Genomic DNA, 26,804 nt, shown 5'->3' with positions numbered 1-26,804 from the left:
ACGCCAGAGGGGACGCTGTGCTCTGGGAATGTTGATGTTTTCCAGTGAGTGTAACTGAGGTCCAGATGGAATCCTTGGAGAGTCGAGTCTTACTGTGCATAATAAGACAGACCGCTGTTTATGCACAGTGCCGACGCCTCTGAGCTTAAACCTCGCGGAAAGTAAAGCATAGTCTGGGAGCCGAAAGGAGAAGCTGGGAAGAAGGCTGCCGACTTTGAAATCCGAGGCGGAGGACTTGAGAGCGAGCGCTCAACCCGGATTGGCCAGTGGGTGTCGTCAAGGCTTTACGCGCCTCTTCTATTGGCTGGTGTCTGCAGTCGTCGCGGCGGGCGAGCCTTTTGCCCACGTACTTCCGTGCAGGGGGCGGGGCTGCGTCCTGTTGTGCATGCGCACAACCAGGAAGCCCCACCCGGTAGTTGAGGAACCTACGGAGGGGGCGGGGCGAAGCGGTGCTTGTTTTGGTTGTGTTTCCTCTGAAGCCGAATCCCGGAACCAGGTAGCAGGGAGCTCGGCCGGCCTTGGAGGGAGACAAGGCTGGGACCAATCCGTCTCTGTACCGTCCCACTGGACTTCACATCCGGGATCTCCTCCTGGGCGTGACCCGCGTCCCGTCTGCGGTCCTCGAACCGGTGTCCTGATCTCTTTATCCAGGCCTTGCTGTTCCCGTCGTGCCTCGCGCACAACCGTAGCCCCCTCATCCGGGTTCTCTCCCGGCGTTCTCCGCGTTTGCTTTGCTGTGGGGTACTTGGCGGTGCCGCCATGACTATTCTCCCCAAAAAGAAGCCGCCACCTCCCGACGCCGACCCGGCCAACGAACCGCCGCCGCCCGGGCCGCTGCCCCCGGCGCCTCGGCGCGGTGCGGGTGTAGGCGTGGGTGGCGGCGGCACGGGCGTGGGCGGAGGAGAGCGCGACCGTGACTCCGGCGTCGTGGGGGCCCGTCCGCGGGCTTCGCCGCCACCTCAGGGCCCGCTCCCGGGGCCGCCTGGTGCTCTTCATCGTTGGGCACTGGCCGTGCCGCCTGGCGCAGTCGCGGGCCCTCGGCCACAGCAGGCTTCTCCACCTCCTTGTGGGGGCCCCGGTGGCCCCGGCGGCGGTCCTGGTGACGCTCTTGGTGCGACAACTGCGGGGGTGGGCGCGGCAGGGGTGGTGGTGGGCGTGGGTGGTGCCGTGGGCGTGGGCGGCTGCTGCTCGGGGCCCGGGCACAGCAAGCGGCGGCGTCAAGCTCCCGGCGTTGGCGCAGTTGGCGGGGCCAGTCCGGAACGTGAAGAGGTCGGAGCGGGCTACAACAGTGAAGACGAGTATGAAGCTGCCGCAGCGCGAATCGAGGCCATGGATCCCGCCACTGTAGAACAGGTAAGGGCTGGAAGGTGAGGGGCTGTTTGGGCAGAAACAGCGAGTGAGTCTACCAGACTGAGAAGGAGCGCAAGAAAATGTTTGAGACCGGTCCAAGAAACCCAGGTCTTGATGCTGGGCTTGACATTCTTTCCTGGTGGTGGAGGCATGGCTTCCCCCGAGGACTTGGTGGTAGGGGCTCTAAGTTAAGTAAGCTAAAGTACTCTTTTGCAGTTCTGAGATCTCCTCTAAGTGACTGGCATTGGGAATTCCCCAGGAGTCGCAGATACGATGGAGTCCTTCCTTAGAGGAAGCTCTCAGGCCTCTCTAAGGGACTTTGGTTCAGTAACTTTTTCCTTTAGGACAAGTGTGAGATTCCCTCCCCCAAGAACTCAAATAAGGTGGTGTCCTCAGAGATATAGTCTAAGCATACCCAAGAAACGTAAACCCTTGATGTAGGAAGGACCTCTCTCTTTTGCTGAGTCTGCTCACCAGCCATGTGGCCTCCTCAGGAATCCTAAGCCTGTATTTGGGGACCTAGACTTCCTTGTAGAATTGAAGGTTTAGAGTATACCCACACACACCTTTTAGATAGTGATTTCCAAAGTATCCCTCCAGTGTTGTGAAATGTCTTTCTGGAAGATAAAATTCTCAACGGCTTAGGGACAAAGGCCAAAACCAGAACCTAGAAGCAGAACTGTGGCTCACAGTCGGTGTTGACGTAAAGACCTCTTTGCTTATGGCCTGGGGTTTAATTACAGATGTTCCAGGCAAGAGGGCTTCTTCAGGACACACTTTCAGTCATGGGCTGGTGTCTATGCTCTTGTGTGTGTGTGTGGGGGGGGGTTTCATATATTTCCCTAAGGAGATATATATATGTCGTACCTATTGAAATTTACTTCAGGGATTCAACATCTCAGTTCTCTCTTTCTGTGCATCTGGAATTCTCTGATACCCAAGGGGCTGAGCTGTTAATCTCACAGGGAAAGAGCTCTCAAGTCACTAAACCCAGATTAAGTTCCTTGGAAAAGAAAACTTGAGAGTCTCTCTCAGGAAGCGCTCCATCTCATGTGGAGAACTCTCACCTATTGACTTTGCGGATGGGGTCTAGAGTCTGGCCTGGAAACTATGCATCCTGTCTAATCCCTGCCTCAGAAACTCCAGCCTCAGGACATGTGCAGTTTGGAGGCCATGTCAGATGTCTCCCTCTAAATCTGCCTTCAAGGGCCTGAGACTCTGTTCTGTGAAGGACATATAAGGCTTTCTTTAGGAACAGGAATCCCATCCGTGCCACTGAAGACTGTTTGTAGAGGTAATGCCTGAAGTTCTTCCTCCTGGACCTTGAGATGCTCTTCACACACAGTATGACATTTCCCACCAGTACTGGGTGGGGCATGATTATAGGTTTCCTGAGGAATGAGGAAATTCTCAACATCACATCAGTTGTGTGAGGGATTGGTCTACACCTTAGGATCTGAGGCCTGAATCTTTTGGGGCTGTCACCTAAGACAACTTAAGTATCCTCTTCATAGGAGGCTTTAGGAACATAAGTCTCTTTTGGGGTTTATTTGAACCTGGGAGACCTGGGAATGATACAATTTTGAGGAAATTAGTTTTAGGCCTCTTTCCATCTTCCTCAGGGACAAGAGATTCCTTTGCCTTGGGGACTGAGACCTGAGTCCTTGCTTAGGCATGCAGCTCTCCTCCCACCACACCAGGTGATTCTTTCTCACCAGGGAGAGGACATGAAATCATCTTCAATATGGCCAGAGGCTTCCTTCTTTGGACAGAGCACCTGGGTGTTCTGGTTTCTTCTTACCCTCAGGTCAGAGCCAAGAAGGCTGTCAGGTCTTGGGACCAGAAGCCTGAGGCATCCCTTGAACTGGTAGAGGTTCTGACCCTATTTTCATTGTTTCTCACTTCTGGAAATTTCTCTTACATTCCATTTCCTTTTGGTTGAAAAATTTGTTTTACAGGGGTCAGAGTGTGGTCTCACATCCACGGTTCTTGTTCTTTTCCTGTCATTTCTGGCGGAACAATCATCTAGACTCAGAGATGTCAGGTCCAGGAGGTTTTGTTGTTGTTGTTGTTGTTGTTTTGAGACAGGGTTTCTCTGTGTAGCCCTGGCTGTCCTGGAACTCACTCTGTAGACCAACCAGGCTGGCCTCGAACTCAGAAATTCGCTTGCCTCTGCCTCCTGAGTGCTGGAATTAAAGTGTGTGCCACCACTGCCTGGCTTCCAGGAGTTGTTTGTTTGTTTTTCTTCAAGACAAGATTTCTCTGTGTAGTACTTTTCTGGAACTTGCTCTGTAGACCAGGCTGGCCTTGAACTTGGCTACCTAAGTGCTGGGATTATAGGTGTGCGCACAACCACTGCCTGACTGGGTGCAGGAGTTACGAATCCCTGCTTTTTGTAAAGTCTCTTTACCCCTTACAGAGGTATGCATCCCTTATCCCGGGGAAAGAGAAGGCATGCTGTTGGTGGAGATGCAAAAGGCCACATTCTTATACCCCTTGCAGTTCCGCCCTTATATTTATCTTCATAAGAACTTGGAAATAAGAACTGACAGACTCATGAAACCTGCTCTTCCCTGTGATGGGAGAGGCTTTCTGTTCTATGGGCACAAAGGGAAGGAGGAGCTACTCCTAGTCTCCCTGACTCACTTGGTCCCGCTTTGAGCCTCTTGAGGATGAGAAGAAGGGGTATTGGTCCTGCTACTCCAATCTTGGTTCACAGCTGTTGCAGATGCTTATAACATAGAGGCTGTTTCAGTACTGACAGAGGGGATTAGTCTGAATGGTAAATCTGGTTCCAGTTCTACGAATATGTACTCCTGTTTCCTTTAGGATTCTCCGGGTACCTTGGGTTGGAGTCCTGGGGAAATGATGTCATAGGGTCCCTTTTGTCAGAGCCTAGCCACTGAAAACAATGGCTTATAAGCATCCTAAGCCAGGAGAACTCAGAGATCTTGGAGTAAAGGACAAACATGCTGAGATAGTGGAAAATGCTAGGTTTAGCAGTACAGTCAATGTGTCTGGTTCTACCTCTCAGTCCGCCACGTTTTGCAGACTGAACTAGTACAGCTTCTGTTCTCTGCACCTGATTTACTTTCACTAATGTGTTGGTGTGTTGTCAGTCAGCTTTGGCTTTAAGGGATTTCAAAGCCCCCTATTCCTGCACTTGATAGTGAATAGTGGGTATCTTTTGAAGAGGAGCTGGGTTCCTTCTCTTTCCACTTTGCTGCTTTTCCAGTCATAGAAGTTTGCTGGGCAGGTCAAAGCCTTTTTTGTATAAGGGTTAAGGATGATGTGTGGCAGTGTTGTAGCCGGCTGTCAAGTTCCACAGTTACATGTGGAAAGAATTTGGGATTTGGAGCTGGACAGGCTGGAGTTCAAACTCCAGTGTTAACTGTTGAGCTGTTTTAAGATTGTAGAACTTTCATTTAGGGCAAAAATTCATGAGGGTTACTAGAGTGTAAACATCTAGCCTTGTCCACCTTGGCTAGTTCTTTTCACTCAGGATGAGCAATTGGCCCCAGGATAATCTTTTCTCCTCAGGAGGCTTTGTCCACCCATGATACTCATCTCTTGGCATCTAGAAGCCTGCCCATCTGGAATTGGGTGGTTGGCTGCATTTGAGTGCTTTGTTTGTTTGTTTGTTTGTCTGTTTTTGTATTTTTGACACAGGGTTTCTCTGTGTAGCTCTGGCTGTCCTGGAACTCACTTTGTAGACCAGGCTGGCCTCGAACTCAGAAATTCGAGTTCTGCCTCTGCCTCCCGAGTGCTGTGATTAAAGGTGTGTTTTTCTATACTAAACTTTTGTGTGGTCTTTGGGTAGTTCCCTTTTCCAGGTCTTTTGTTTTGGGGGTTTGCTTATTTTTCCAGACAGGGTTTCCTCTGTAGCTCTGGCTGTCCTGGAACTTACTCTGTAGACCAGACTGGCTTCAGAACTCAGAGGTCTGACCTGCCTCTCTCTGACTGTTGAGTTCCAGGGTTAAAGCTGTGTGCCACCATACCTCACACTACTTGGGTCTTGTTTTTTCTACCTATTAAATGGGTAGTTGTGAGGACAGTGGTTGGACTCATTGCAGTGAAGAAAGGTGTAATCTCATCTTTAATGTTCTGTTTTACACTCTTCTCGACCTTTATTGGATTTTATGTGGGACCCCTTGGCTCTGGGGATGGCTCAGAGTTTCTCTATGTAATGGTCCTGGTGGTCCTTGAATTTACTCTGTAGACCAGACTGGCCTTTGAACTCAGAGAACTGGCTGCCTCTTCCTCCTCAATGCTGGAATTAAAGGCCTGCACCACCACAGACCACCTAGAATGTTATCTTTTAGAAGATGTAATGTGATGTTTGTACTTCTTGGGAGTGTTTATAAGTTCTTTGGTGGTTTTGTGTTTGTTTACTGTGCTGAAACTAGGGCGCTCAATTTTCAGGTGTGAAGGCTCATGAGTATGATCCCATCATTTGGGAGGTTGAGGCAAGAGGATTGCCAAGAGTTTGAGGCCAGCCTGAGCTATGGTGTTCAGACCCTGTCTAAAATAACCAAAATAAAAAGTGTACAATTCAGTGGCTTTCAAAACAGCCATAGAATTGTACTTCTGTCACCAGTTTTATAATGTTTTTAATATCATAGACCCTTTTATAGCTTTTAATGCCCCCCCATTCCTTCCTCCTTTTCCAGCTCCTGGCAACCTATTAATTTTAATTTGTCTGGATTGAACTATTTTGAAACAAGTAGAATCATACACTAACATTGTCCTTTGTAACTTTGTCTCTTTTGGATAGCATGTGTTCAGAGCACATCATGGCATAGCATTTACCTATACTTTGTTTTTATTGCCAAGTAATAGAATCTTGGGTTTTTTTAATCCTCTGGTGGCCCAGAAATGTTTTTTTTTGGGGGGGTGGGGTCTTTCTTCTCTTTCTTCTATTCTGGTAGGCTTGTGTGGGTCCTTAGAGAAGCAGTATGCCTGTTTCTCATTGGATGGATTGCCTGTGTTTATTATCCCTGGAGCAGAGCCAGTGTTCCTGGGTGTTTTGGGTGAGGGGGTGGTGTTGGCTCCAGGTTTGCTGGGACAAGGCTGTGAGGCCTAGAATACTAAACACCTCTTGGCCATGGGCTCTGAGAAGACATCTGTCCAATGCTGTTGCCATCCTTCCCTGTACCCTTCCCCCTTTATTGGCAGTTCTTTTACCCACAGGCTGGGTCAGCAACTTCCCAGGCTGAGAGAGGGAGGATTCTGGGCCCCTACTGCCTTTTAATTCTAACCCTCTCTAGGGAGGTGGATCACACAGAATGGAAGCCTTGCTGTGTATAGTCTCACAGCCACAAAGCCCTAGAGCTCACACCAAAGGAGTACTACAAGGGGGGATATATTAATTTCCTGTGGTTGTTGTGACAAATAACCATGGACTGTTTGGCTTAGAATAACAGATAAATTCTGTTTCAGTTTTGGTGGTCAAAAGTTCAAAATGGGTTTCACTTGGCCAAAATCAAGGTGTTGGTGTTTACTGAACATCCTCCAGCAAGTCCGGGAAAGAATCTAGACTTTTTCCGTTTCTGATGGCCCCATCACTTCAGTTTCCGCCTCTTTCTCTGGATGCATGTGTATGGTTTCCTTTTCTGTATTAAATCTCCTGTAAATCTTCCCCCTCTTCTCACTCTGTATAGGTGTAGTACTTTTCTTGTGACAAACGCAACGTGAGGAAGAGAAGAGTTTACTGTTACTTACAGCTGGAGGGGATACAGTCCAGCCTCAAATGAGGAAGGCTGCTGGCAGGAGTGTAAGGCAGCTGCTCATGTCTGCAGTCAGGAAGCTGCAGAGAGATGGATGCTGGTGGCACACGGATTACTTTTCTCCTTATTAAGCACAGGACCCCTCAAGCCCATGGGGTGGTGTCATGTTTAGGGTGGGCCTTCACTCCTCGGTTAATGCTCTTGAAATTCCCTATAGAAGCCCACCAAGATGTATGTTTCTTAGGTGATTTCAAATCCATTTGAGTTGATAATGAGGGTTAACTATCACAAATCTACCCATTCTCAACTTGACACCTAAACCTTACTACCTTTAAATATCAATATTTTACTCCTGTTCCTCCACATCTGATAGCAATCTCAAGGTAGATAACACATTTAGTTCATTGTAAGAGTAGCCAAATTCTTAGCAGTTCTAACATTGTTCAAAAATCTTAAGTTCAAGGCTTGGTGAGGTGTAGTGTATACCATTAATACTAGCACCTGGGAGGTAGAGGCAGGTAGATCTAAGTAGTTCTAGGCCAGCCAAGGTTGCATAGTGAGACTTAATTGTGAGTCTCTGTAAAATTAACAAACAAGTTACATTATCTAATATACAAGGGCACTGAGCAAACATTCCCATTCCAGAAGAGATGAGTGAAGATATTAGCAAAGAGAGATTAGATGAAAGCAAGACTAAAACCCACCAGGGAATCTGTAGTTCATGTCCAACACCTGGGCTTTTTATGGCATCACCTGCGTTCCAACAAGCTTGGGTAGTTGTGCTCTCATCAGCTCTGATGCTTTGAGCATATGTAGCCTCTGTCTTGAGCCAGCTTCACTAAGTTCCTAAAACAGTCTCTGAACCTGGGCACTGAACCCTTTCATAGGATCACATCGGAAAACACAGATATTTACATGATGATTCATAAGAGTAGCAAAACTACACTTATGAAATAACACTGAAAATAGTTTTATGGTTGGGGTCACCACAACGTGAGGAGCTGTATTAAAGGGTCATAGCATTAGGAAGATTAAGAACCGCTGGCCTAAAGCTTTCCTTGACAGATCTTTCTGGCATCTCTGGTACCCTTGAGGTCACCTTTGCAAAAAGCATTACCTTTATAGTTTCACAAAATGGTCTCTTAGGGTCTTAGTGCAGGCAGTCTGACCCTGCTACCTTGGTGCAAGGCTGTGTGCGTGATCACCTTGTTGAATTCTGGATGTCTGAAAACGCACATGATGTGGGTGATGTCAAGTTATGCTACCAGCTCAAGATGGAACCTAGTTGTCTTGGAGCACAGGCGCTGTGGCCTTTCTCTGCCTTCTAGAGCGTTTCCTGCACTTTAATGCACTCTACTGGACAAAGTACTGCCTACTATCCCACTTACTAGGAAGTGTATATTCCTATTTCACAGATTGGAACACTATGGCTCAAAGCAGTTCATCACTTGGCTTTTATTTGGTAGAACTGCATCGAAACCTAAATCAGTGGTTCCATAGCCTATTCTAACTTCTCTTAGGCTTTTAGCGTTTTTCTTTTGTTTGCTTGTTTATGGGTTTTCGAGATAGGGTTTGTCTGTGTAGCCCTGGCTGTCCTGGAACTCACTTTGTAGACCAGGCTGGCCTCGAACTCAGAAATTTAAGTTTTGCCTCTGCCTCCTGAGTGCTGGGATTAAAGGCGTGCGCCACCACCACCTGGCAGCTTTTAGGTTGTTAAACCAGCTTTTAAAAAGGATCCTGTCTTAACTCCTGGGATACTATGGTGTCAGAGAGCTTTGTCTAGTCCTTTTGCTAAGGCTTAGAGATGGGGAGAGAGAGACTCTGCTCCAGGATTGGTCTTGAACATGTAAAGTTCAGGGTTGAGACTTGATCTTTTCGGGTCAGGATACCAATACAGAATAAATCTACAGAATGTTGGACTATTCTCCAGCCTTCTAGCACTTCCTAAACATTTTCTTCCCAAAGTGAGAAAGGAAGAAAGCTAGAGCTCTAGGTTTTCAAACTGTGATCCGAAGGCCAGTGGATGCTTAGTGATACATCCTCTAGATGCAGGTCTAGATGCCATAGTTATCGTAGGACCCACACTCTATTTGTGCAAAAAGTCTGTCTAGTCAGACTTCCTTTATTTTTAGGCACATCAGAACTCCTCCAGGACTTGCTACCAGGCATGTGTCACCGCTCATGGAACATCATGTGCTGTGTCTCTACTACTAGGCTTTGCTACTACCCTGACTACAACTCCTTTCTGCCTTTGTAAAGTGTGGGTAATGCTTCCTGCCACTTGGGTTGCAGTGAGGACAATGAAATGAGGTCACTTTTGTATCTGGCACCTGGCATAGGACAAAGCACTCAGCTAATATGAGTTCATCCTTTCTGGCTTTTCCCTGCTTAGCTGCCTAGTTTTGCTTGCGTCTTTGCTCTCCTATACACATTGCCAGGCTTTGCGCATCTCTGGTGCTTGGTGACAGAAATGATTTTATTTCTTATCCACTTATCAAGCAAGTCTTGATCCTTTGCTCAAGTGCCAGCTTTAATGTCAGGGTAAGGTCTCTTCCTGCTTCACAAAAGCAAGGGAGCATTCATCTGTTTTGCAGCCCCACTCAAACTGTACGTCATCACTGCGTATTTCTGTACCCCTCCCTTCGAGGTTTACCAGGGTAGAGACGGAAGTCTAATTCATTTTTCTGTCTTCATTGTCCATCCCAGAATGACTCCTATTTTGTGATATGAGAACTAGGCGCCCTCTTTTTCTCTTCTTATCCCTTCTATCTTCCTCATCTACCTTGGAGAATGCTGTTCTCCCCCCTTTAACTCAGTCTATTTTAAGGTATGGGGTTATGGTTAAAAAGTTTATTTTCTGAGGCAGAGGCAGGCGGATTTCTTAGTTCAAGGCCAGCCTGGTCTACAAAGTGAGTTCCAGGACAGCCAGGGCTACACAGAGAAACCCTGTCTCGGAAAAAAAAAAAAAAAAAAAAAAAAAGTTTCTTTTCTAGGAACCCCTTGACAGGCTAGGCCTTGTGAGTCTGGGAGATGGCTAAAAATGTGGGCAAGGATGAACTTCTATGACTAGTTAGTGTGCCAGTGCACAGCCTCCAGGGCAGGATGAGCACCGGAGCTGCTGGAAGGTTGTGCACAAACAGATGGGTTTGTGCTACCCAGGGAAGCACATTAAAGGCTTACACCATTGCATACACTAGCAAGATTTTGCTGAAAGGACCCAGATATAGCTGTCTCTTGTGAGACTAGGCCGGGGGCCTAGCAAACACATAAGTGGATGCTCACAGTCAGTTATTGGATGGATCACAGGGCCCCAATGGAGAAGCTAGAGAAAGTACCCAAGGAGCTAAAGGGATCTGCAACCCTATAGGTGGAACAGCATGATGAACTAACCAGTACCCTGGAGCTCTTGACTCTAGCTGCATATGTATCAGTCGGCCATCACTGGAAAGAGAGGCCCATTGGACACGCAAACTTTATATGCCCCAGTACAGGGGAACGTCAGAGCCAAAAAGTGGGAGTGGGTGGGTAGGGGAGTGAGGGGGAGGGTAGGGGGGGGACTTTTGGGATAGCATTGGAAATGTAAATGAGGAAAATACCTAATAAAATATAAATAAATAAAGGCTTACAGGTATATTTGTCATCTCTGCAAATAGTGCCACACCTTCCTGATGTAGTGGCCCCAGAGGGTGGGGCTGGCTAGGTTTTCCCTTGTCTATGTTCATCCTCTTTCTAGACACTCATCTAGGACTTCTTGAGGGTACATCATCTCTTTGGGGGCGGGGCAGCTGGCCTCATCTCTGCCTCCCCCCCAGTGCTGTAATTAAAAGCATGCCCTACCATGCCAGGTTTGTATCTCTCTCTCTCTCACTCACACACACACACAAAGATTTATTTATTCATTTAATATATATGAGTACACTGTTGCTGTGTTCAGACACACCAGCAGAGAGCATCAGATCCCATTACAGATGGTTGTGAGCCACCATGTTGTTGCTGGGAGTCGAACTCAGGACCTCTGGAAGAGCAGTCAGCGTTCTCAACCACTGAGCCATCTCTCCAGCCCTTGTACATCGCTTTGTGTTGGTCTTTTCCTCTTTTATGTTTAGTGACCACCTCACCAGTATAGGCTATTACAGAGCCAACCCCCTGCTCTCTTGGCAGATGTGTCGAGAAGACCAAATGCTTCTCAGTTTGTAACTGGTATGAGTTTAGGCAGCTTCCCTACAACCAGAAAACACTGCAGTGATGGAGCTGGCTGGGTTTAGACCTCCGGACATTATGCCTACTCTGTTTTTTCTACCCATTTCCTGTAGTGGGGTACAAAAATGGCCCTTTGTGATCAACTTTAGCAGGGAGCCTATAAGTTCCTAGGAACAGGGCTTCCTATTTTGTAGTGCAGCTGTGTTGCTAGGTCAAGCTGTCTGCTTCTGGCAGCCAGCAGAGGGCGTGAGGGGCCTGAGAAAGATCTGCTTCTGCCTCCTTTTGAAATGGAAATGTTTTAAGCTGTCAAGGTCATTATTATTATTATTATTTTAATCTAGAAGTATGAGTTTGTATTTGTTGATTAACCAAACACTTTGGAATCAAATGTGATTTGAAATTTAGAAACTACTCAGAATTTCAACGTTTCCTGGTGTTTATACTATATATTATATAATACTTTAACAGGCTGAAGAAGCACCTCATGATCAAGTGCCTAAATGTTTCTGTGGGAAAATGTTTGAGCCTTCACCCTTAAGTAGGGTATTTGGTATATTCTATTTAGGTTATGATGAGACATGAATTAGATGAAGACTTTGAGTTTTCTGTATTTCTTTCTTTCTTTTTTTCTTTCATTTTTAGGTTATGATGGGACATGAATTAGATGAAGACTTTGAGATTTCTGTATATTTTTCTTTCTTTCTTTTTTTTTGGTTTTTCGCGACAGGGTTTCTAACTGTATAGCCCTGGCAGTCCTGGAACTCACTTTGTAGACCAGACTGGCCTCGAACTCAGAAATCCACCTGCCCTGCCTCCTGAGTGCTGGGATTAAAGGCGTGCACCACCACACCCGGCTTTCTGTATTTTTTCAAGTCTTTTGATGTTCAAAGCATTTAGAGATTTGGAATTTCAGATAACTGTATATCTTTATTGGGAAAGGCTAATAAAATCATCTATAGCATTAATAATTAGGAATAAAAGATTTTATTTATCTTCTGTATATGAGTACATCATTGCTGTCTTCAGATGCAGCAGAAGAGGGCATTTGATCCTATTACAGATGGTTGTGAGCCACCATGAGGTTGCTGGGAACTGAACTCAGGACCTCTGGAAGAGCAGTCAGGGCTTTTGACTGCTGAGCCATCTCTGCAGCCCCTAGGGATTTTATATATGTATATTTTTTGTTTGTTTGTTTGTTAATCCATTCTTTTTTTTTTTTCCGAGACAGGGTTTCTCTGTATAGCTCTAGCTGTCCTGGAACTCACTCTGTAGACCAGGCTGGCCTCGAACTCAGAAATCCGCCTGCCTCTGCCTCCTGAGTGCTGGGATTAAAGGTGTACGCCACCATTGCCCGGCTAGAGATTATATTTTATTGTTTACTTTTTTTAAAATTTTGTGATATATATATATACATATATATATATTTATATTTAATTTATATATGTAAGTACATTGTTGAACTCAGGACCTTTGGAAGAACAGTCAGTGCTCTTAAGTACTGAGCCATCTCTCCAGTCCGGGAAACTTCTTACTAGAACACCACATTCTCCATCTAGGAACTTATGAGGTCTAGGTCCCTGGCTGCCTGGGCTAGGTCTTGCAAGATTGAGAGCAGGGCTCTGAAAGTAGATGAAGTTTCTGTTTTCAGGGAATCTGGGGCCTCCCTGGCATTGTCTTGTCCTTGTCCATAGACTTAAGTCTCCTGCTTTGTAGCCACAGAGTAGTCAAGAAGGGCTGTGAACTTTCCAGGATCCTTTTGGCCAATCATCTGGTCTTCTCAGGAACTTGAAGGCAGCACCCTGGAAAAGGGCTTCCCTGTTGCTGATCTTCCTACTCTTTCCTCCAGCAGGAGCACTGGTTTGAAAAGGCCTTGCGGGACAAGAAAGGCTTCATCATCAAGCAGATGAAGGAGGACGGTGCCTGTCTATTCCGGGCTGTAGGTGAGTCTCTGTCTTGGTTTTGAGGGCTGAGGTGCTTAAGGCTTCTGAGCTGTGTCCTAGTAGTCAGTAGCAGTCCTTGAGACAGGATTGTGGCAGAGGTAACTGCTTGATATTTTAGGATAAACAGGCGCGGAGCTCTTGTTAACGTTTGGCCTCTGGTGTTGGATTGTGTTAAGTGAGTAATGATAACAGCAATAGTAGTGATAAAGGGACACCACTGTTGACATACTGCTCTGCCAAGACTCCAGGAAACCCACTTATTCTGTCAGTTAGGTAGGTGGTTGGTTGGTTGGTTAGTTTTTAAGTCAGTATTTTCTCTGTGTAGCCCTCCCTGTCCTGGAATTTGCTCTGTAGACCAGGCTGGCCTTGAACTCTAAGATCTGCTTGCCTGTGCCTTCTGAGTGCTGGGATTAAAGGTGTGCACCACCACCTGATGTGAAACCCTTTATTAACCCCAAGTCTAGGTGAATGTGAGACTGAAAAATGTCTCAGAAGTGGGGAGTGACTAATCTAAGGTTATACAAAAGTACGTAGAGTCAGGATTTTGTGTGTGGGTTAACTATATCATATTGTCACTTTGGTGTTTCTCTGGTATGGTATATTGAGGATGGTGCGTATTTAGTGCCTGTGTTTATGCTTGTGTGTATAATAAAATTGGGCATGGTGAAGCATAGTTTTTCTCCCAGCATTCAGGAGGCAAAAGCAGGGTGGATCTCTTTGAGTTCAAGGACAGCCTGGTCTACATCGCATGTTCTATGACAGCCAAGGCTATATTTTGTCTTGTCTAAAAAAGAAAAATCTAGATCTACAAATTTCTATATTAGAGTTTTTTTGTCTTTTAACTTGCATAAAAGTAGAGAAAATAGTGAACCCTTTCAGATTTAGTGGCGTAGCTTCACAAAGTGATTAACACATGGATAGCCTTACTTTATGAACTATATCGTATTATCATTTCATTCATAAATATTTCTCTATGCTTCTTTTTAAAGATTTATTTATTTATTTTATTTATTTATATGAGTACACTGTAGCTGTACAGATGGTTGTGAGCCTTGGGAATTGAATTTAGGACCTCTGCTTGCTCTGGTCAACCCCCGTCACTCAGGTTAACCCTGCTGAGTCCTACTAGCTCTGGCCCAAAGATTTATTTATCGTTATAGATAAGTACACTGTAGCTGTCTTCAGACGCACCAGAAGAGGGTGTCAGGTCTCATTATGGGTGGTTGTGAGCCACCATGTGGTTGCTGGGATTTGAACTCAGAAAGAGCAGTCAGTGCTCTTACCTGCTGAGCCATCTCGCCAGCCCCTTCTTTGTTTGTTTCTTTTTTCTTTTTATTTTATTGTTTTCTGAGACAGGGTTTCTCTGTGTATCCCTGGCTGTCCTGGAACTCACTCTGTAGACCAGGCTGGCCTTGAACTCAGAAATCTACCTGCCTCCGCCTCCCTAGTGCTGGGATTAAAGGCCTGTGCCACCACTGCCCGGCCGTCTCTATGCTTCTTTAACAGATACATCTATATTATTTTCTCTTGTTTTCACATAAGTAAAGTGCTGTTGTCATACCTAGAATTTTTTTTTTCTTTTCTGAGACAGAGTCTCGTTCTCTAGCCCAGGCTAGCTTGGAACTTGGAATAATCCTTCTTCAGCCTCTTTTTTTTTTTTTTTTAAGATTGATTTCTTTATTATATGTAAGTACACTGTAGCTGTCTTCAGACACACCAGAAGAGGGCGTCAGATCTCATTACTGATGGTTGTGAGCCACCATGTGGGTGCTGGGATTTGAACTCAGGACCTTTGGAAGAGCAGTCAGGTGCTCTTACCTGCTGAGCCATCTCTCCAGCCCCTTCTTCAGCCTCTTAAGAGCTGAAATTATAGGTGTAAGTCAGTATGCACAACTAAGAATTGGTAAATTTCTTTTGAGACTCTGGTCGTCCTGGCTGTTCTGGAACTTTCTGTGTAAACTAGATTGGCCTCATTCTCAGAGGTCTCAGAGGCCTTTGCCTCTCAATTGCTGGGATTAAAGCCATATGCTACTGTGCCAGCTTAGAATTAGTAATTTCTTGATATCGTCTGTTAAGCCTGAGCTAGATCTTTGACCAAACAAGGAGTTTTGAAATCCCATACTGACATGAAGGGATCCTAGATTGTGGCCTGTTCTCTCCTCCCACACCAGTGGTTCTGGTATCTTCGAAGGAAAATCGTTCCCTGACATCTTTGAACTGGGAATCAGAAGATGTGGCTCTTAGGCTGGCTGTCTCCCCATCTGTGAAATGGGTGCTCCCTGGGCTCCATCAGTTCTTTCTAGGTCTGCTCTTGGTTTCTCGGTGATTCGCATGTTTGTTATAAGCTGGTTGGTCTTTAGCAAGTGACTCTTCTTTCTGGATCCTCTTTCATTAGTTGAAGAGTAGGTTAAAGGACTTCCCTGTGGTGATGGTTTTGATATGGTTTGATTTACTTTGGTAAATCTCTTTAATGCATACTTGGTCATCATGGAACAGTAGCACTAGTAAAGTCTGGCTGCTCTTCTCAGTTGTTTCCCAGACTCAGCTAGAAATATTTGTGGAATGGGTGGGACAGAGGGCCACTTAACCCTTCTACCAAGCAGAAGCTATTCAGGTAATGGTTTCTGTTGCTTTGGAGGAAAATCCCAACCCTTCTAGCCATCTGGCTCAAAGTTCTGTTCTCCCTGGGAAATTTACTAGAGAAAGACCTGAGTTTGGAAAGCAGAGAATGAACAGGTGAGGATCTATTAGTTTCTGGGTTCCATATTAACCTCGGGATGGATGTTAGAAGAAGCAAGATTGCTTTTGGACATCTGGGCTCAGATGTTCTCTGAGGCAGCTTAGAGCCCTTGAGCACCTGGTGTGAATAGTTATCCACATCAAGAGCAGGTTTGTATGCGTGTGTCTGTTTAGTTACCCCCCCACCCCCCCATCAGGGCCTTCCAGTAAGGGGCCCAAGCATACAGGAAGAGCTGACCACAGCAGCTTTAAGGCCTTTCCTTATCAGCACTATGGCTACACATTTCCCCTGACTGGGCTGCCCTCAGCTTTTCTCTGTAAAACCTCAAGTCCTATGGGCTCTCCCCTGAAGTACGTGGCCCCTGGTCTCTAGGCCTCCTCTAGAGGTTTCCCTGGTGCAGAGTACACAACATGTGCTGGACAAGGGGACTTTGTCCCCAGGCTTTCCGCTGTCCCCCTGTTTCTAGCCTAGCTTATACAGGGACAGATGGCCATCACCTCACTCTTTCTACAAAGGCCTGCAAGCATTAACTTTTTACCATGTATTGACTAATAGAGGGAACATGTAACTGAGAGCTGGAATTGAGTGAGTTGCACACATACATTACACTTTGCTGTTTCTCTAACCGTGCTGTGTGCTACACATCCAGCTGGGCGCTTTAGGCCTTCCTGAGACTTTTGGATCATTATGCCATGAAATAGAAGCTCTGAAAAGAAGGGCAGAAAGTATGGCTCAGTACTAGCTCTTGTCTAGCATTTGGGGGACCCTGGATTTGATGCTCAGCATTGCCAAGGATTGAAGGAGAAGTGACAGTGGTAGAGTTTGCACAGAGGATGACCCTAGGAGCCCCTAGCTCCGTGGTTTTTAACCTGTGGCTTGCAACCCCTTTTGGGGTCATATAACCATTTTTGCCTAAGACCATTGGAAAAAAGATATTTACAAGTAGTAACTGCAAAATTACAGTTGTGAAGTAGCACATTAGAATAATTGTCGTAGTTTCTTGGTTTGTCCTTTGTTTGTTTTTTGAGACAGGGTTTCTCTGTGTATCCCTGGCTGTCCTGGAACTCACTCTGTAGACCAGGCTGGCCTTGAACTCAGAAATCCACCTGTCTCTGCCTCCTAACTGCTGGGATTAAAGGCGTGTGCCACCACTGCTCGGCTTTTGTCCATTCTTTGACCTCTCTAGATTTTCTTTCTAGCTAGAAGCATTTATTCTTCCATTGATGAGGGTCCACTGCAGGTGGTTTTCTGTCCTTTGTTTTGCCTCTGACATCCAGAGAGCACTTTTGAATCAGTGTCAATTGCTTGTACCCATTTCTCCCTAGTACCTCCTCCTAGAGATATATGAGCATCAGTGATCTCCCAGGTGGAGGCAGGTATCCTGTGGCCCACCCAGTCCCTGCTGTGCTCTGATAACCTCCTAGAAACATGAGCCTCCCTACCTCCATTTGACTTTGACTAGGCAGAAGTGTCTAGCTCTGGCCATGGCAATGGTGCTGGCCTCTGGACCAAGTAGAAGCCACATAGTTGTGTCTGAATGGATTTCAGAAGAGAGTAGCGTAGCTAGGGCTCTGTTATAGCCCAGAAGTATTAGCCAGGTCCACTTCTGGTTGAAATAGGGTCTCACTCTAGGAATTTTTTAGGTTAGACCAGGTGCCCTTGTACCTTAAGCTTGTGATCGTCTTCATGTCTTGACCTTCTGTGTATTGGGGTTACAGACATACTGCTACCATGCTTTCTTGTTTGACAGATTTTCTTTGTGACAGGGTTTCTTTAGAAATCTCTGTAGAATGTGGATTGTAGAACTTAATCTGTAGATGAGGCTAGCCTCCAACTCAGATATTCCTGCCTCTGCCTCCCGAATGCTGGGATTAGAGGTGTGCATCACTGGCCAGCCTTAGATTTGTGAGCTTTATAAAATGAGAAACTGAGACCTTAAGAGAAAGCCAGTACCTTGTCTTGTCTAAGTCCGCCAGCCAATGTAAGAACAACAGTGTTTGAAATTGTATTAAGACATAGTAGATTCCTATGTTTTATTTCTTGTACACCTGCCTTCTTTGATATCTCTTTGCTCAGAATCATTTGTGTTTTCCCATTTTTGCCAGGGGAATCCTCAAACAGAAAAATTTATATCTCAGATTGGTAGGAGGGTGGGGCAGGGGATCTCCCAGAGGTCTGAGGTGATATATCTTGCCCATAGTCTGTACCCAGTGGGACAGTTGGGTGTGTATACCCTGTCATAACATGGCTATGACCATGATAGGTGGGTAGGACCTTTTACTGGATGCTGCTTCCTCAATGAGGCCAGGGTTTCCACAAGAGCATGAGTTCAGTGGAGAGCAGAATAGGTTGCTGTTGCCCTTGCAGCTCTGTCCATCTACCCACATTTGTGTGGTTTGGTTTTAGGTTCTCCACGGAAGCCAAACTTCCTTTCTTTATTAAACATGTATGTGCGTGCATGCATGTGTGTGTGTATATACCATAGTATGTGTATATGGAGGTCAGAGAAAAACTCACAAGAGTCTGTTCTCTCCTTCCTCCTTCCACCCTGTAGGTTCTAGGGATGGAACTCTGGTTGTCAGTCTTGGCAGCAGGTGCCTTTACCTCTTGAGCCATCTGCATAGCCCGAAGTTTGCCTTTCTGTCTTTAGCAGAACTTAATGGTAGGTAGCAGCCTGAGGAGTAGATGGTTCTCAGGTCCCTCCAAAGCAAGAGAAGACTTCATTTATAGCCCTTTAGAAATAATGTGGACTTGAGCCGGTAAAGGGAAATAAATGGTTCAGCCAGTAAAGGTGCTTGTTGCTGAGCCTGGCAACCTGAGTTCAATCCTTAGGACTCAAGTGATGAGAGGAAAGAACAGACTCTTACAGTTCTCTTCTGACCTATACATGTGCTGGGGCATACAGATGCACAAAGTAGATAAATGTAATGATAAAATTATAGAAAAGAAAAGTGGGGCTGGAGAGAGCTCAGTACTTAAGAGTACTTGCTGCTCTTCCAGAGGACTCTAGGTTGGGTTCCCAGGACTCCCAGTGGCTCACAACTTTCCGTAATGCTAGTTCCAGAGGGTCCACTGCCCTCTCCTGTTTCTGGGCATCAGGTATGTGCGCAGCACACATGTACATGTAGACAAAACTAATATACATACAGCAAAATAATCTTTGTAGGGAGGAAGGGGGAAAAAGTAATCTCTATCTTACTTCTTATAAGTGTGGGCAAATGCAGGTTTGAGTTTAGGGAGCCTGAGGAAGGAGGACTTCCCCATACAGCAGAGGAGAAAGATGAAACAAATGTGCTAGAAGTGTTCCTCTCCCACCTATCCCTTACAAAGACTGGGAAGGAAGTAGTATAAGTTCCTAGGTATGCACAGCTTCTTATCTAGTGTTAAGTCTTTCTTGATTGGTGACAAAGGAATGTACTCACTGTATGCTGTGGTTCTGTGTTGTGGAATTGGTCATGTGGGTATTTAGTCTCAAAGGTTTCAGTCTTTTGTAGACCCTGCTGGCTGCATGTGGGCACATATGTGCACTTCCTTGTATCTTTGTATGTTCACAGAAAGCAAAGCAGTGTGGTCCATGGGGAGGAAGGTTGGTGTTGAATCTAGGGAAGTGTGCAGCTAGATACTTGTTATCTATATTAGGTCCCAGGCCTTTTTTTTTTTTTTTTTCTGAGATAGGGTTCCGAGACAGGGTTTCTCTGTATAGCCCTGGCTGTCCTGGAACCCACTCTGTAGACCAGGCTGGCCTCAAACTCAGATATCTGCCTGCCTCTGCCTCCCGAGTGCTGGGATTAAAGGCATGCGCCACCAGGCCAGTCCTGTCCCAGGCCTTTTCCTTGTTCCAACTAATTTCTCGTGGATTAGCAGGGAAACTGAAGTAGAGAGGATCAGGCCCAGCCCTAAGAGAATAAGTTGGCTGTGAGGGATGGGGTAGGGAATGTCACTTGGGACCACCTATTGACTCCTTTCTACGTTTAGAACTAAATGCGTGCTAAGTATGTGATCCTGAGCCAGCCGTGATATTTCTTTATCAATGCCACCCCCATCACTAGCACATATAACTTTGTCCTTTTTATTTTTGAGTGAAGATCAAATGAGTTGTTTTAAAAGTCTGTAGTAAAACTAATGATAGTAATGTGCTGAGAATTTGTGAGCCCTACTTAGAAAGAGAACAGAGGTGGACTACAGCTGGGGGAATCCCCTCCCAGCTGGACTCTGGAAAAAAGCAGGTGCATATGGGCAAGTGCAGTGTTAGCAAGAGGAGGAGTTTCAGTTTCTTTCAAAACATTTTCTCTGAATTCCCCCTGTATTTGTGGGTCCAGTGGGCCACTCTTTCTCCCACCTTGCACCCCTCCCCAGGAAGTGCATCCTGGCCCCCTCATGCTAACCTGGGAGGGCTAGGAAAATTAGAAAACCTAGTTGATATTAAGTAATGATATGCTTGGGGCTGGTGAGATGGCTCAGCACTTAAGAGCACTGACTGCTCTTCCAAAGGTCCTGAGTTCAAATCCCAGTAACCACATGGTGGCTCACAACCATCCGTAACAAAATCTGATACCCTCTTCTGGAGTGTCTGAAGACAGCTACAGTGTACTTATGTATAATAGATAAATAAATACATATTCTTTTTTAAAAGTTATAGTATGCTTTACCTATTCTATTAAAGGGTTTTTTCTCTCTTGGTGGGAAAGTACTGTTTGTATTTCCTTGATCTAGAGATCCTTATTATTATTATTATTATTATAGATTTCTCTGTGAGCCCTAGATGTCTTGGAACGCACTCTATAGACCACCCTGGCCTTGAACTCACAGAGATCCACCCACTTTTGCCACCCAAGTGCTGGGATTAAAGGTGTATACCACCACCACCACCTGGCTGCGATTCGTCTTTTACTTCATGTTACTGATTAAGCTATAAGCTGGGTATGGTACACCTGTAACCCCACACTTGAGAGTAAAGGAGGAGGATTGTTGTGAGGTTGAGGCCAGCTTGGGCTACAGATTGAGTGCTATTCCAGCCAAGTGTCTCAACCTAAGAAAATAAAAGTCAAAAATTAAGGAACAGCTTATAATGAGTCAATAGGTGGTCCCAAGTGACATTTCCCCATCCAAGGTGTTTTCTAATAGAATCTGGGATGAGCCTGTATGTATTATAACTTGCCTGGACCTGAGGACCCAACATAAAAAGTCAGTATTATTACTTTGGTAGGAATTTGGTTGTCAGAGTTTTGAACAAAGGCGCAGAAGGTAAGTGTTTGGACCATTGCATTCTTTAAAAAGAACTAGTAGAGCAGGGCGTAATCCCAGCACTTGGGAGGCAGAGGCAGGCGGATTTCCGAGTTCGAGGCCAGCCTGGTCTACAGAGTGAGTTCCAGGACAGCCAGAGCTATAAAGAGAAACCCTGTCTCAAAAAAAAAAACGAAAACAAAAACAAAAACAAACAAAAAAGAACTAGTAGTGCTTGTAATAGGGGTAGCCCTCCTTTATGCTTTTGGGGCTTTCCTCTGGTGGAGGAAGTGCAACAGAAATGAGGAAGGGCTTAAGAAGCAATTCTCTCAGCACTCTAGCTGACTGCTAGGTCGCTAGCAGTATGATAGGAGTTACTGTCCTCATGACAAATGGTTTTGTTTGTTTTGTTGTTTGAGACAGGGTCTCTATATAGCTCTAGCTGTTCCTGTACTGGAACTCTATGTAGACTAGGCTAGCCTTGAACTCACAGAAAGCCTCTGCCTTCTGAGTGGAGGGAATATGTGCCAGCATTCTTGGCCTGAAGTGCCTGGTTTTGACTACTGTTTAGGCTTTAGGTACTTGACAGATGTCTTGTAGTCCCATCCCCATACTGAAGATTGAACCTAGCATGCCATATTCTCCCATAGAAATATATTTCTATCTCTCCTCTCTAGTCTTTACCATTTTAAGTGGAGAAGAGTTACTGTCCCCACTTATGGATGAAAGGCCTTGTCCAGTGCCACACAGCTAAGAGGTGGCATGGACTTTCACCAGACCAAGGCAAGATAAAGGATTCCCAAATCTGGCATCTTGCTGACAAATAGAAATCCCAGGCCTCTAAGTTACCTTCTGTAGGAGATCCATGTTTCCCATTAACTTGGCCCAGCTCAGGGAGCCTGATAGCCCACCCCATTTAACCCTTTCATTCCCATCTTAGTTCCTGTTTATGGCAGCTGCAGACTGCACTGCCTCCAAACTGAGCCTACAAAAATAGCTCCTCTAGCACCCTAGGCAGCCACAGCAGCCTCTGTGGTCCTGGCTTCTAAGAAAGGCAGCAGCAGCCCCCCACCCCACCCCCAGCTTGTATGCAGGACATGTGATTTACTGGAAGTACTTAGGGGGGGAGTGTGGCCACAGAAGCCACATCCTTGTTTACATCGGTGAAGGGGCTACCCCTTCCTGCCTTCACAGCCCCTTCTCCTCCACCCGTCAGGTATAGTCACCTCTGGGATGACATGAGGCTGTAGCTACCCACTTTCTCTCTCAGTGCAGCCTTTGATTCCTGTATTACACAGAACCGTCATGGAGGGAATCACTGGGCAGTGAAGACCTTCTGGCAAGTCTTTAGAGAAATAGACTGGCAGGCTTGCTTGGTGGGCATGTTCCCATTCCTAGCATCCCCTGCCCCTGTGCCCTAGGGGGATCCCATTAGAGCAGTGTATCTCTGGGGAAACACAGGGAAATTCCCTTTTCAAGGCAGCCAGTGAAAGTCAGGTTTGCTTAATCTTCAAGCCCACATTAATTAAGAAACTCCTGCTTCCTGTGCCTCAGCCTATATGACTGCTCAGCAAACTGTACTCAGTTTCTTTTACTACATCAGGTCCTGAGCTGCCGGTGGGCTTAGGTGTCAGCTGCCCCTTATCTTCAGTGGAGGCTTTGTGTAATCAGTCTGTGTACACCTTTGAATTAGATGGTAGAGGAGTTCTACCACTTTACACATACTGTCCACATTGTCCACAAGAAACCTGTCAGGTCACACCTGTTTGTTTTCCACTTCACAGAGGAGGCATAGGAAACTCAGAGAGTCATTTGTCTCTGGCTGTTTACCTCACTAGTTACTATTTGGCAGAACTTAAAGTGTTTTCCTTCCCTTCAGTTTTAAAAATTCTAATCATAGCCATGTGTGTTGACGCACCTCTTTAATCCCAGCACTAGGAGGCAGAGACTGGTCGGTAGATCTCTGGAGTTCAATGTCAGCCTGGTCTGCAGAATGAGCTTCAGGATAGCCAGGGCTACTCTGGGAAAGAAAGGGGGGGGGGCAGGAAGGAGAGAGAAAAGGAAAGGAAAGAAAAGATTCTAATCATGATGGTAGCCTTTAATCCCATCACTCAGAAGGCAGAGGCTGGCAGAACTCTGTGAGCTTGAGGCCAGCCTAGTCTATGTATCAAGTAGCAGAGCAGTCATCCCTCCCTGTCTGTCTCAAAAAAAAAAAAAAATTCTAATCTTTTTTGTGGTGGTGGTAGGTATTGAATGTAGGGTTTGGTTTGGCTTGAAATGGAGTTTGCCTAGATCTCAGGTGATCTAGGCTTTGAACTTGGCAATTCTCTTGACTCAGCCTTGATTATAGGTATATACTGCTCTCCTTTGTTTCCCCCACTGAGACAGGGTTTCTCTGTGTATCCCTGGCTGTCCTGGAGCTCAGTCTGTAGACCAGGATGGCCTCGAGTGCTGGGATTAAAGGCATACACCACTGTGCCCAACTTAAAAATTGTTTGTTATTTCATTTTTATTAGTGGGTATGGAGATTGGGATGGTCACATGTAGAGGTCAGAGGACAAGTTAAGGAAGCAATTTGGTTCTCTCCTTCAAGTGTATGAGTCTTGATGATTGTACCCTACTGCCTTTGTCCACTGAGCATCTTGCTGGCCCTTGACTGTACTACTCTCACCTGTCTACCGTATAAGCTTTCATTCTTCAAGAGTGTTTGACTTTGCTACTTTTTTTTTTTTTTTTTTTAGACAGGTAGCCTAGCCTGGCCTTGACATAATCTTCTGGCCATTCCACTTGCACATCCTGAGGGCTGGGATGGTAGACATGTACCAGGCCACCTGGCTGATCTGTGCATGTTCAGCATGTTTTCAGCCCTTGCTTGTTCTTTCCACCACTCCTTTACAACACAAATGAAGTCTCGGGCCTTGGTGTAGAAAAGGGAGTTTCCCTAGTCCTTCAGTCCATCTTCTCCCTAATGATTGTTGTATGACTCTGTGACTCAGAGCTCTGGTGGTGACAGCTCTGACCCCATCCTCTCCTTTGTTTTGTCCTCACACCCCCAGCTGACCAGGTGTATGGAGACCAGGACATGCATGAGGTTGTTCGAAAGCATTGCATGGACTATCTGGTGAGATCCAAGGGAGGCCTTGGGGCAGCAGGAGGGTAGGGGGATCCCCGTTGCACACAAACCTTAATTTTCCAATCTATTCCACAGATGAAGAATGCTGATTACTTCTCCAACTATGTCACAGAAGACTTCACCACCTATATCAATCGGAAGCGGAAAAACAACTGCCATGGCAACCACATTGAAATGCAGGCTATGGCAGAGATGTACAACCGTCCTGTGGAGGTGTATCAATATAGCACAGGTACTTCTGTAGTGGGTAGGTGAGGGACTAATGGTTCCTCATCAGAGCCAACCATACCGGCCCCCCTGTGGATGCTCCCTCCTTCTCTTTCTCTGCAGAACCTATCAACACATTCCATGGGATCCATCAAAATGAAGATGAACCCATCCGTGTCAGCTACCACCGGAATATCCACTATAATTCAGTGGTGAATCCTAACAAGGCCACTATTGGTGTGGGGCTGGGCCTACCATCATTTAAACCAGGGGTAAGTGGGTCCCTGTGCCCCAGGTAGATATGGATCATTGGCTCTGCCCTTAGACCATAAAACTGTCTCCCCCTAAGTTTCACCTGTCTATAATATTAGTGAGTCACTGTTGATCAGAACTCATTCTGTAGCTTTTGATTTGCCTGTCCATGAAGTGGCTCACTAATGTTATTCTGGTTAATAGTGGCCTTTTAGGATGTAGAGCTCAATTTGAAGCAGTAAGGCAGACCTTGGACTAGGTATCCAAGCTTCCACACAGGTAGATCTTCTCCAACTTCAGAGCACTTACAGTTGGAGTCACAGATTTGGAATGTAGTCCTGACCCACAGCTTACTGGAATGAGCCCTGTGGGCAGATTGTATAGTTTGGGCCTATACTGAAAGTCCTTCCCACAGGCCCAAGACCTAATTGGTGTCAGAAGATGGGAGTTGATTTGCCCAGCATCCACTGGCAGATAATCTCACAGTCTCTCTCCTCATCTTCCCTGCTCCATCCTCCCCCTTTCATCGTGTCCTCTGATCCTCCCTCTTGCCTTCCTCCTAGGCTCTTTCCCCTTCTCCTCACCCCCACTTCCTGTCCTCCCCACCCCCTCTCTTCCCTGGTCTCTATCTTCCCTTCACCCCCTCCTGGGGGTTTTGAAGACTTCTATTCAGGTTTCACTTCCTACAAACAGAAGGTGGTCCTGCCTAATCTTAAACAACATCAACATACCCTCCAACCTTGCAGGGGGGGTGGTGTTTTATTTTTTAACTAAATTTTAGAAAAGTTACAGATTTGCAGAATGATTGGGAGAATATTAGCATTTCCATATGCCCCACTATGATTAACATGAACATAGTACATTTGTTGTCATTAAAAAATTAGTATGGATTCATTAAGAACAATTTCCTCAGTTTCTACTTGGTGAGCCTTTTCTCTTCCAGGATTCTGTCTCACATTTAATTGTTCCCTTTGACTTCTTGTGACTTTAACAAATTCTAAAGAATTTGACCGCTTTTGTTTTGATCTGGCGACCCACTCCACCGGTTTAGAATGTTATCTAATGGGAATTTCACTGTGTGTATGTAGCTATTCCAGAATGAATTTTTTCTACTTAATTAATATCATTTAAGATTCATCTGTAACTTTTACTGGCTTGACTTTATTTCCTTTTCCTTTAAAAGTCTGAATGTTTAAACGTTTCTCTAATTAATAGACTTCATTGTTCAAAACTATTTTACATCTGTTTTGGGGAGGGGTGTGTAGAGGTCTTCTCTGTGCATCAAGCTTGGTGCAAAGCCCCCTTCCTCCTTGAGAATACACTTTCCTCCATCTAGTCTCTTCCCAAGGAACAGTATTAATACATGCCTACTAGCCTGAACTTACTGCCTCATTCCTCCCACTTGTTTTGATCTCAAAAATTTTAAGGAGAACCATTCAAAAGTATTGCAGGGAAATTTTTTTTCCAGCATTTTTCTAATGATTTTAACTTTGATATTGGGTTCGGGCAGAAGAGCACAGATATCAAGAGTATGTGATAGGAATATGATCATGACTGTTGATGTTGATTGTCTGGCAGAAGTCATAGGAATTTTCCCACCTTTTGACTGCTGTAGTGTTAGGAAGGAAGTCACACTTAAGGAAAGGGAATTATGTCTGTCTTCCTGAATTGATGTTAATGTGAGCTTAGGGTTAGTGCTGCTAGATCTAGTTACAATCCCTTGACCATTTGCCTCCTTCTAGCCTTTTTCTTGAGTAAATTTCCCTTTTCCTGAGTAAATTTTCACTTTAAAGTTTAGAAAACTTTCCCCATCACCCAGCAGTCATTTACATGACTGCTATTTACATATACGAGTATAAGCTGGGGCAGACTCATTAACTGGACCCCCTGGAGTCCGGTGATATCTGCAGTTCTTTTTATGTTTAGTGTTACTGATTCTATTCATTTTTAAAGTGCCCGAGGCCACCACCTGCTTGTCTTTGCATACATTTGTAATTCATTTAGGTGGTTTTGTCACTGGGAGCCTTACTTCT

General features: G+C 45.6%; 1 protein-coding gene across 5 annotated transcripts in view; it reads left to right on the top strand.

The window, feature by feature from the left end:
* Positions 1 to 484: 484 nt before the first annotated feature.
* The window catches only part of Otud5 (OTU deubiquitinase 5), a 32,872-nt gene continuing 6,552 nt past the window's right edge, over positions 485 to 26,804 (top strand). For 2 of the 5 annotated variants that reach the window (XM_029473235.2, XM_029473234.2), the window contains exons 1-6: positions 485 to 1,111; positions 1,241 to 1,353; positions 13,123 to 13,216; positions 24,236 to 24,300; positions 24,388 to 24,544; positions 24,643 to 24,791. In XM_029473235.2, the coding sequence (XP_029329095.1) occupies positions 760 to 1,111; positions 1,241 to 1,353; positions 13,123 to 13,216; positions 24,236 to 24,300; positions 24,388 to 24,544; positions 24,643 to 24,791 (930 nt within the window). In that variant the 5' untranslated portion in view covers positions 485 to 759. Of the gene's footprint in view, positions 1,354 to 13,122; positions 13,217 to 24,235; positions 24,301 to 24,387; positions 24,545 to 24,642; positions 24,792 to 26,804 lie in introns of all 5 variants that reach the window. The other 3 variants (XM_021153498.3, XM_021153497.3, XM_029473236.2) reach the window with 2 other exon arrangements.

This window comes from Mus caroli, unplaced genomic scaffold (assembly GCF_978045245.1).
Source record: "Mus caroli unplaced genomic scaffold, Mus_caroli_1 scaffold_5, whole genome shotgun sequence".
Taxonomy (NCBI): domain Eukaryota; kingdom Metazoa; phylum Chordata; class Mammalia; order Rodentia; family Muridae; genus Mus; species Mus caroli.
Note: the sequence above shows the minus strand (reverse complement) of the source record. Positions and strands in the feature narration are given on the sequence as shown.